We start from the raw sequence: 11,161 nt of genomic DNA on the forward strand, positions 1-11,161 counted from the left end.
AATATACCGAATAGTCTCAGTGTCTATCAGCAGATGAGTGATGAGGAAAATTGGTCATATGGGGTTTTATCCAGGTTTAAGAAGAATGAAGTGACTTCCTTTGGAAAAATGAACTAGAGATCCTCATGTTAATGAAAATAAACTAGACTTAGAATGACATATACTATCTGTGCACATATGGAATCTAGATTAAATCATACATGGTAGTTGAAGTGGGGCCATTTTCAATGAGAACAGAGAGGCAGAAAGGAGGAAGGCGACCAGTGAGGGTGAAGTTGGACTATAATTGAAAGCACTTATGTTCACCAGGGAAATGAAAACTGATGCATATTTTCTCTTAGAAATAACCAAGATTTAAAAATGCATATACAAGATATGAAAAGCCAAGGAGATCTACTTGTGACAGGAAGTGTACTGACAGGAGGAGAAACTGGACAGGGCAACAGAGAGTAAAAGATAAATGTTCCATGTTTCTCCCATGTGCAATCTAGAATGAAATGTACATGTACATGATATTAGAGGAAAGGGGATTATTAGTGTGGAAAGAGGGGACCAGCATTTGGAACAAATAGGGACAGAGAGGACAGCAGGAAGTTGCTGATTATGAACCACGTTCAGTGACATCATGCATGAAAATATCACAGTGAATATCCTTTTTACAGTATAAAAAGCAATAAATTAAGAAAACGCTGTTACTAATGTGGGGGAAAGAGCACGTGTATACTCTTTTCTGTAATAAATCAAAGTATTTTCAGCCAGTATAGAAGCTGTGTAGATGTTCCTGAAAAATTACAAATCAGAACTAATATCGGATCCAGTGATAACATTCCTGGGTGTGTCCACATAAGTCGTTAGTGCTTGCATTTAATAGAGCTTCTCTCTCTGTGTGTCTCTCTGTCTCTATCTCTTTGTCTTTATCTCTGTCTCTGTCTCCACACTGGTTATTCATGTGCCATGCAAGTGTTGAACCACTGAGTTTTATCTGCAGGTGCCTTTTGATTTTTATCTTGAGATGGTCTTCAAAGTCCCACAGGCTGTCCTTGCTCACTCTATGTGGCCCAGGTTAGCCTAGAACTTGTGATCCCCCTGCCTCAGCCACCTGATTAATTGTGATTACTGTCCTGCAATATCATGATTGTAGCTCATGGTGTCTGTTTATATATCATTTCCTTTTTCATTCCTTCATTTAGAACAGGTCGTTTTTCTTTTCTTCTGAATTGTCATGATTATGAGGCCATGATCTATTTTCTTATTCATTTATTTATGGTTATGATTTTTTGTCCTGGATAGATGTTCCATGTTTTATTATCATTCAGTTTTAAGCTTTATTGAAGGATGATTGACAATACACTCATGTTAAAAAGCCTCTTAACTTGCTTTCTTTTTCTCACTGCATTCATTGATTACAAACATGACTTTGACTTTATTCACAAAATGTAGACAGACTAGTATATCTACTGAACAATGAGGTGGAGCCCACCAAATTCCCAATCTCCTGGAGACAGGGGGATTATGCAAGATGGCTGTCCAATCAGGTCAGATCCTATCTCTCAGATATCCTGAGTGACTCTCCATGGCGTGTGGTGTCGGCATCTTCCTGGGCTGGTGGACACCAGTGCAGGAGGCTCCCTGGTCTCACCTTGGAATTCCAGGGCTGGGAGGCTGGAAGATCAGCTATGTCTTTCTTGGTGTCATGATGCACAGGTGGGCATAAGATACATCCTGGGCCCCCTTGAACACAACAGCCTGGGGTAAGAGAGAAGAAGTTAGGTGCTTGGCCTAGATTTGAGTGCCTGGGGCCTGGGGAGGACAAGACTCACCTCATTGTCCAATTTTCTGTCTTCTGTCTCTCTGTTCTTTGATCTCAGTAATCCCCTTGACAAGGTTGAAGGAGGAGAGGTGGCCCCTGCTCTCCTGAGCCTTGAGGTTTTCCCCAGGGCATATATCTCTTTCAGGGGGTCTTCGTCAGATGGGTTGTGCAGAAGTGAGACAGTGTCTCTTGGTTCCCCTGAGGTTTCATCAGTCAGATTCTACAGGGTGGCCAGAGTACTCCTTTAGACATTTAAATCAGACTATAGCATTCCTAATGGGTCTTCAGGGGCTTCCTGAGGACCTGAGGTATCTGACAGCTCCGTTCCTTCAAGTCTGACATCCAGTAACACAACTCAGCTTCCTGAGAGAGCCTGCCTCTGCCCTGGACCTACTAGCCTGCAGTGTATCCTGTCTGCAAGAGGTGTTTCATTAGAGTCTATCTGGGAAGACACCTGTCAGAGCCCTGGAGATTCACACTGGCCCTGTCTGCTCTCCTTCCCCTTTCTCTGCTCCATTTGCCTGAAGCACATGGCACTGCTCCCACTCTGCATGGTTAGCTGGTTTTCCCCAGGGGATGGAGAGCTTGGCTCCCTGTAGCATCTGCAGCCCCTACAGGAAGCCTGGTCCCGGGCGAGCTCCAGGGTCTGGGCAATGGCTCAGCAAGTGAAATGGTTACTGAAAAGAATGAGTACTGGAGTTTGATCCCCAGCACCCTGCCATGTAATGACTAGGCAGGACTGTGATCCCAGCACTGGAGAGTGAGAGTCAGGGGATTCCTGAGACTTGCTGACCAGGAAGCCTAGAAAAATCACCAAGCTCTAGAGTGAGAAATCTGCTTCACAAATAAATTGGAGAGGATTGAGACAGTCACCCAATGCCAATCCCTGCCCGGCAGACATTTGCACACACATACAAATACATATATAAAGAAAAACATAGAAAAAGAGGGAGCCCCTGTGGGTGCTGGGGGCAGGTTCAATGGTTCTAATTTATTCATTTGTCCTACTAGTTCTGTTCTCAGTGCAGGATATTAAACCCAGTACCTTGTACATGGAAGAAAAATCCCTCTACCACTGAACAGTAGGTGCAGCTGCTCAGGTGTCCTTCTGAGACACTGGGAACATGTTCACAGCCAGACAGATGCTGAGGGGACAAAAATATAGAGAACCCATGTTTTATTATCATTCAGTTTTCAGCTTTATTGAAGGATGATTGACAATACACTCATGTTAAAAAGTCTTCTCTTAACCTGCTTTCTTTTTCTCACTGCATTCATTGGTTACAGACCAGACTTTGACTTTATTTACAAAATGTCGACAGACTAGTATCTCTGTTGAACAATGAAGTGGAGCCCACTAAATTCCCAGAATCTCCTTGGAGACAGGTGGGTTCTGAAAGATGACCATCCACTCAGGGCAGATCCTATCTCTCAGATGTCCTTGAGTGACTCTCCATGGCATGTGGTGTCAGGATCTTCCTGGGATGGTGGACACCAGTGGGGGGGGCTCTCTGGTCTCATCTTGGGCTTCTTTGCATGGGAGGCTGGAGGATCAGCTATGTCTTTCTTGGTGTCACGATGCAAAGGTGGGCATAGGATGCATCCTGGGGACCCTTGAACACAGCAGCCTGGGGTCAGAGAGAAGTTAGGTGCTTGGCCTAGATTTGAGTGCCTGGGGCCTGGGGAGGACAAGACTCACCTCATTGTCCAATTTTCTGTCTTCTGTCTCTCTGTTCTTTGATCTCAGTAATCCCCTTGACAAGGTTGAAGGAGGAGAGGTGGCCCCTGCTCTCCTGAGCCTTGAGGTTTTCCCCAGGGCATATATCTCTTTCAGGGGGTCTTCGTCAGATGGGTTGTGCAGAAGTGAGACAGTGTCTCTTGGTTCCCCTGAGGTTTCATCAGTCAGATTCTACAGGGTGGCCAGAGTACTCCTTTAGACATTTAAATCAGACTATAGCATTCCTAATGGGTCTTCAGGGGCTTCCTGAGGACCTGAGGTATCTGACAGCTCCGTTCCTTCAAGTCTGACATCCAGTAACACAACTCAGCTTCCTGAGAGAGCCTGCCTCTGCCCTGGACCTACTAGCCTGCAGTGTATCCTGTCTGCAAGAGGTGTTTCATTAGAGTCTATCTGGGAAGACACCTGTCAGAGCCCTGGAGATTCACACTGGCCCTGTCTGCTTTCCTTCCCCTTTCTCTGCTCCATTTGCCTGAAGCACATGGCACTGCTCCCACTCTGCATGGTTAGCTGGTTTTCCCCAGGGGATGGAGAGCTTGGCTCCCTGCAGCATCTGCAGCCCCTACAGGAAGCCTGGTCCCGGGCGAGCTCCAGGGTCTGGGCAATGGCTCAGCAAGTGAAATGGTTACTGAAAAGAATGAGTACTGGAGTTTGATCCCCAGCACCCTGCCATGTAATGACTAGGCAGTTCCCCAGGGGATGGAGAGCTTGGCTCCCTGCAGCATCTGCAGCCCCTACAGGAAGCCTGGTCCCGGGCGAGCTCCAGGGTCTGGGCAATGGCTCAGCAAGTGAAATGGTTACTGAAAAGAATGAGTACTGGAGTTTGATCCCCAGCACCCTGCCATGTAATGACTAGGCAGGACTGTGATCCCAGCACTGGAGAGTGAGAGTCAGGGGATTCCTGAGACTTGCTGACCAGGAAGCCTAGAAAAATCACCAAGCTCTAGAGTGAGAAATCTGCTTCACAAATAAATTGGAGAGGATTGAGACAGTCACCCAATGCCAATCCCTGCCCGGCAGACATTTGCACACACATACAAATACATATATAAAGAAAAACATAGAAAAAGAGGGAGCCCCTGTGGGTGCTGGGGGCAGGTTCAATGGTTCTAATTTATTCATTTGTCCTACTAGTTCTGTTCTCAGTGCAGGATATCAAGCCCAGTAACTTGTACATAGTAGAAAATCCCTCTACCACTGAACTGTAGGAGCAGCCACTCAGATGTCCTTCTGAGACACTAGGAATATGGTAACAGCCAGACAGATGCTGAGGGGCCAAAAATATAAAAAGGGTGACATAGTCCCAGGAAAACCAAGATGGAATGAGTTTCTCATAGAAAGTGACAGATGCTTCAGAAAGGAGGATATCAGTGGTGGATGTGACTGAGACTGAGAGAGGGGAGGACAGAGAAGGACCCTGGAACAAATTGGGCTGTAAGGACTACAGGACTGTCAACTGGGACAGGGTCTCACCAGGCTGTCCTTCTCCACACTGCCCTTAGGGTGCTGGACCTTCACAGAAGCATCTGATGTGGAAGAACAAGGAAGATATCTCCTGGCCAGAGTCCTGGAATCTCTCAGATCCTTAGATTCCCTCTGCTGCCCCACATGGGGACAGAGCCAGGAATCATGGTGATGCCCCCAGTCTATTGTTTCAGGGCCACGAAGCCTTGACCACAGTCCCTCCTCTCCACCCCTATGTTGCCAAGACCTCAGGTATCCCCTTCCCCAGGGCCCTCTTCTCTCACATGAGATTTCTTTCTTGATGGCAGTAGATGGGCCGGATCTGAGGGCAAAAAGGGGTGTGAGTTGGTGGGGAGGAGCAGGAGACAAGTGGGAATCTTCGTTACTGGGCTTGAGTTACCTCGTTTGAGGACCTCTCTCCCTGGGCACTGGCTCCTCAGCGACCTCTGGAAGTTGTATGTCATTGATTTCACTCTGTACTGAAAGAAAGAGAAGAGTCTCAATTATAAGTGGGAAACCCTGTCCCAAAACCTGCAAGGAAGAAAGGGAACTTGCAACCACATGAGGTAACTGCAAATATTCCAGATGAACAGCTCACAAAATACCAGACATTTGCACAGCTACTGAGGTCACATGTTTCAGATCAGATGCTCTGTGGAAGTGTTCCTAAGCTGACTTGCCCCAGTCTGGCTGGTTTCCCTGGGGCTGGTGACCTGAGTCCCTGCTTGGATGGTCCACAGGGGAGCGCCCCACCTCCTGAGAACCAGTTCACCCACATCCTACTTACACTCTTTCCTGCATTTGTCCTGACACCTCCATCGCAGGAGAAGGGAGATGAGGAGGAAGAGCAGGAAGAAGACCACTGAGACCCGGATCAGAATTGCCTGGTAAGTCCCCAGTCCTGTGGCACAAGTGACTTCATGTGTCAGGAGTAGTGTTAGTTGAAGAGCACTTAATGCATGGAGGCCTGTGCTTGGACTTTACATTCAGCATCTCCTATGCTTAGGATCATATAACATGGATCTGTTCTGCCCCCAGCCTGTTCATCTGCCCCAGGTCACCCAGCTAGAAGAGGCTGAGTTGGATTGAATCCAGGGAATCTGACTTTCCAGCCTTGTTCTCTCTACCAGGTCAGCCCCAAGGAGGGAAGGAGCCTGAATATTATGCTGTCGCCCAGTGAATGACCTTCTCACAATGTCAGTGTCTCTGTGACAAAGGTTAGAGGCCCATTGCAGAATCAGGTTGTGGAGGCCTCCTCTCCCAGGAGAGGTCACAGCCAAGGTGAGGCCTGAAAGGAACTCTAAGGTCAGGGAGTAGGCCTTTGTCATTCATACTTGGAGAGACCAAGGACAACTCAGGGGCGGGGTTTGTCATATTCAGCATCCAAGAAGAGGACACACCAACCCCATAACTACATCTGGTCCCCCTGAACCCACCTCCCTATAGTTCCCTTTTACCATCCTAGTGAACTGACTCCATGGGTGTGAGACGCTGCTTCTCAAGTCCTCATGGTGGGATGGGAAGGTGAGGGTCTGGCCTCCCCACTCTCCCCCCAGCCCAGCTGCTCCTCTCCCAGCCTGGAACCAAACCCCTTTGGGTGCTTCTACAAGCCCTCCTGAAGCACAGCCTCAAGTATTGAAATTCTATGGTTTCTGTTGGCATCTCTGTCTGATCTCTGGGTTTCTGGACACAAGCTTAGCTGACACAGGAACCAGGATTTAGATGGGCTGAGAGTCTACTGGCAGCTAAGGGATAGAGCTTAGTCCCTGCACAGAAGCCCCTGACATTCACCAGGTCTTGAGTTGGGCCATGTGGGTGGGGTGCTTTGCCTACAGAGGATCATGGGAAAGAGAAGAAGAGGAAGGGACGAGGCAGAATCTGCCATGGAGATACAGCTGCTGTTCACTCTCTTACATCTGCCCTGGGGCCTCCCCAGGAACCTCCTGCTGCTGAGTTGGAACCAAGGTTTTCATGAAGGAGATTTGGCTGGGCATTCCAAGAGGGCCTCCTCTGGTCTCCAGCTCTCCTAGGAGTGAATCTCCTGTCTGAGACTTCCTATGACCTCTAATCCCATCCTAACAGAGGGCTGTCTTGAGGAGAGGAGGCTGAGTCTTTTTCTCAGCTCAGGGGCCACAGTCCCGAAGCTACAAGTTCCACAGGGGCAAGGGTACATGAAAACAGGAAGGGGATGAGCCTTGAAAAAAATACCACTTCTAAGTCCAACCAATGGATGAGGTTACATCATTCATAGAGAAGTCTGCCCAGTCTTCCCAGGGTGAGATCTCAGGCTAAGACAGAGTGGGGAATTGACTACCCCATCCTTGTTCAGAAGTACAGTGTCCCCTTGACTCCATGACTGACACAGTAGTGTCACATTCTCTACTGAGGATACTGTGGGACCTGGCTATTCTGAGACGGAGGGTGGGACTCTGAAATGTCCTAGAAAGAAGGATGTATTGAGAGACTGAGTTTTTCCTTGTCTGCTGACACATCACTGCGGCCTGAATCTGAGGATATGGGTCTCTGTGTCTGGCTTCTCTGATTCTGATCCTTCCCTTCTCCACTGTCTTGTTTCTGTCCCTCCATTGTACCCCAAAGTTTCATGCTAGCCTTAATCCCTGGGCTCTCCTAGCAGGGTCTATGAAGATCCTGGGTTCCTAACTGGATTCACTTAGCCCTTCACCTGTGATCAGTATGTCCAGGACATCACTGGGGACTACCCACTGGGAGGAGAGACTCTGTGCACCATAGCACCTGTGCCAGCCTCCAGTGGAAGCCCTCAGAGGGGCAAGTGGGAAGCTGGCCTGGGGCTCTCAGACTGGACTTTGGAAGAGGCCAGATTCCTTCTCTCTGAACAAAGAAAATCTGTTGTGGCTGATGTCAGAGCTGTACTGGAAGGTCAGAATCTATCTGGGGCTCAGAATAGCTTCTGCTTGTAATATCAAGAAGGGCAGCTAGGATAACCCTGGAGGCCAGATGGAATGATGTTTGAGGATCTCTTTCCTACCATATATATGCCCCCTCAATCCTGCCATGCAGGCATCATGGTCTCTCACTCTGTGGTACTCTGGCTCAGGAGCAAAGAGGTCCCTTCAGCCTTCCTCCCAGCTGAAATCCCCAGACAGTAACAGGACTCATGGCAAAGGGCCTCAAAATGATGCCATGAAAAATGGGGCTTCCTACCTGAGATTTGTATTTCCAGGGGGTCACTGGGTTCTGACCACCTGTGTGGGTCTGTCTTGTTATAGCCATAACATCTGAAGGTTCTCCTGCTGTTGGGGATCAGAGGGCCCAAGGTGAACAGTGCCTGGGATTTCCAAATGGGTGAATGCTGTGAGTCCAAGGACATGGAGAGATTCTGTTCTCCTTCTTCGGTCAGAACGAGCATGTCATATCCTTCTTGTGACACACAATGGAGGGTCAGGTTCTCTGCTGATGTCACCAGAGGGGTGGGCAGAGCCAACAGCTGTGGTTTACTGTTATAGATTCCTAGGACAGAAGAAGGCATCATGCTAATGAACTCACATCTCCCCCATTATGTCCTAGGGCTGAATAATGAGAACAGGCACTGTGAGATGAGACCCCTTTTCCTAAGGGCAGAGCCTGGGTATGGGGACCTCACCTATGATCATCACCTCCAGTGTGCCACTACACAGGGTAGCCTGAAGGGCTGTAATAGTAATAACAATATCACCCTCCATACTCCTCTGGCAATGGAAGGGAGCAAGCCCTAGTTCTTCGGCTCCATTGGGATCTGTGTGTTCCAGATTACTGAGATTCCCTCTTTTTGCAATACATGTTGTTTGTGCCTCCCGGGCCCCCTGACATCACATGTTCAACCTGATGTGATCACAGAGAATGGCTCACCTTGGTTGGTGGGTTTTCGGAGGGTCCCTGCAAAGAATCAGGTGAGGAAGAGGGGTCTGTTTGAATGGTGACACAGTGAACCTCAACTTAGAGATGACATTTAAGCTGGATCCTAAATTGCAGTAGGACCAGGGAATCCATGAGAGACCGATCCCTCTCTTGGACTCCTGGTTTTACTCTCATTCTCTGCCTTGGATTCTGTGTCTTGGGCCACTGTGTCCCATACTCAGTATTAGTGGTATCAAGAGGCCTGTCTTCCCTTACCCTTCCCACAAACGGGCCACCCCTGGGAACCAATGTCAGGTCATTCTCGGGCAAGGTCGGGGCTGACTGAACTGAGTCCATAAGCTCCATGAGGTCACTGGGGTCTGTCCAGACCTCAGGTTCCTCAGGTGAGAACCACAGCATCTGACCCTTCCCCTCTGGCTGGGTGTCACAGTGCCTGCAGAGAACAGGGTCTGAGATTGCCCAGTAGAGTGTATGTACAGTGAGTTCAGGGTCCAGGAGAGCTCATGAGGCTCCTCCTTATTCAGGTTCACTTTCTTAATGCTTCCATGACACAAAATGGAGGAACATGATCCCTCCTGCAGTGACTGCAGCCCTGCTCTGACCTCTGAGGCTGAGTTTGCTTGTATATAATGCTAGGAGAGAAGGCCGGGTGTTAAATAGAATCACACAGCCCACACTGTCTTAAAGGCTAGGCTGTGAAGGAGGACATGTTTGAGAGAAGACCCCTTTCCTGAGAATAAAGCCTAGGGTAGGACCCCTGAGTGTCTTCTCACCTGTCACCACCAGCTCCAGTGAGTCACTGTGCTCTGACCAGCCAGCATGGGAGGAGAAGGAACAGTTATATTGGCCTGCATGGTTCATTTCAATGGATGGGATGAACCAATGGGCCCTGTTCCCAGGGTACAGTGGGGTCTGTGACCACCAGGAATCTTTTCGTCCACCTTTATAGAGAAAGAATTCGAAGGCCCCTGCGATACCCTCACATGAGATGGTCACCTGGGTCCCTTTGGGGACAACAGAGCCTGGTTCAGCCCTGATTGTGGGCCTGGGGAGCAGTCCTGCAGGGAAATCAGAGGTGGGGTCACAGGACATCCATCAGCCACACCTGCTGCTCTCTGTCTCCAGTGCCCACAACTGACCCCTTGTCCTCAATAAGGAGGACTTACCTGTGACATCTGGGGACACACTCACCTGCCAGCACTGGGGTCCTGAGGTCCAGACTCAGTCCTGGAAGAGAGTTTTCTGTGAGAGGTTTGCCCTGAAGCCTGAGCAGTTCCTCCCCTCTGAGTCCCTGAGATGACTTGATCATGTAAAAGGTTCAGCTGTTATGCAGGTCACTCCCAGCCTAGGTAGATTCCTTCACCCTCTTTATCTCTCACCAAGGCAGAGCAGGGCTGTGAAGGTGGGAGCCATGGCTTTTACTCCTTGTAGCTGCAGCCTTACAGAGTCTTGATGACAGTGCCCTGTTGGATGGGCAGACTCACAGGTTATGGCCTTTAGAGGCTTGATCCCCCATCCTCTCATGAGAGTTTCATTTCCGCTAACCCACAGGAAACGGAACTGTCCTTCAGAAGAGACAGGCTGTCCTTTCCTGGGCGCTTTGGTGTCTGGATTCTAGACTCCCCATCGTTCATCTTTCATAGCTTTTGTTTGTTTGATTGTTGTTAGATTTTGAGACAGAGTGTCATTGTATAGCACTTGGTGGTCTGGAATTCACTTTGTGGATTAGGATGGCCTGTAATTCATAAAATTCTGTATGCTTGTATCTTCCCTCTCAAGGATCAGAAGACCCTCAACAGGAGTTAAGACCCAGAACGAATTAGGCAGGTGAGGCCTGGCTAATACAGCACTTGTGTCGATTTAGAGGGAAGGCAGTGGAGGTGACATAACAATACATTAATAATGTTTAGTGGATGTTTCCTTTGTTCTTTTTCTAAACTTTAGCATTTGCAATAATATTGTGTCACATTTAACGACCTTTGTCTTTTTCTGTTTTTGAGAACTGGTTGTAACCTGTAGCCTAGTCAGCACTCAAACTCATAACCCTCATGCCTCAGACTTCCAAGTCTGGAATGCAGATGAACACACAGTGCTCAGCTCTTTGTTCCTTTGTTAAATGTGCTCACTCATCACTACAGACTTTCTTCAGTGTTTCCTTTGTTTACTCAAAGACATGACAGTATGTTCGGTACTGGAGATTGAGCATGGGGCCTCTGGCAATAACCAGGAATTTGCCACACATCACTAGCTTCATCTCATAAGATTCAATATGT

General features: G+C 48.5%; 1 protein-coding gene across 1 annotated transcript; it reads right to left on the reverse strand.

Annotated features, from left to right (window-relative positions):
- Positions 1 to 4,766: 4,766 nt before the first annotated feature.
- LOC103751836 (leukocyte immunoglobulin-like receptor subfamily A member 5) lies at positions 4,767 to 10,197 on the reverse strand. The gene is made up of 7 exons (XM_029557339.1): positions 10,080 to 10,197; positions 9,662 to 9,946; positions 8,237 to 8,501; positions 7,696 to 7,790; positions 5,800 to 5,913; positions 5,413 to 5,491; positions 4,767 to 4,815 (listed from the first exon to the last, which is right to left on the reverse strand). The coding sequence occupies exons 1-7, from the start codon at positions 10,195 to 10,197 to the stop codon at positions 4,767 to 4,769; spliced, it is 1,005 nt and encodes a 334-aa protein (XP_029413199.1).
- Positions 10,198 to 11,161: the final 964 nt, after the last annotated feature.

The sequence above is a fragment of the Nannospalax galili genome, unplaced genomic scaffold, assembly GCF_000622305.1.
Source record: "Nannospalax galili isolate Female #2095 unplaced genomic scaffold, S.galili_v1.0 scaffold1348, whole genome shotgun sequence".
Taxonomy (NCBI): Eukaryota; Metazoa; Chordata; class Mammalia; order Rodentia; family Spalacidae; genus Nannospalax; species Nannospalax galili.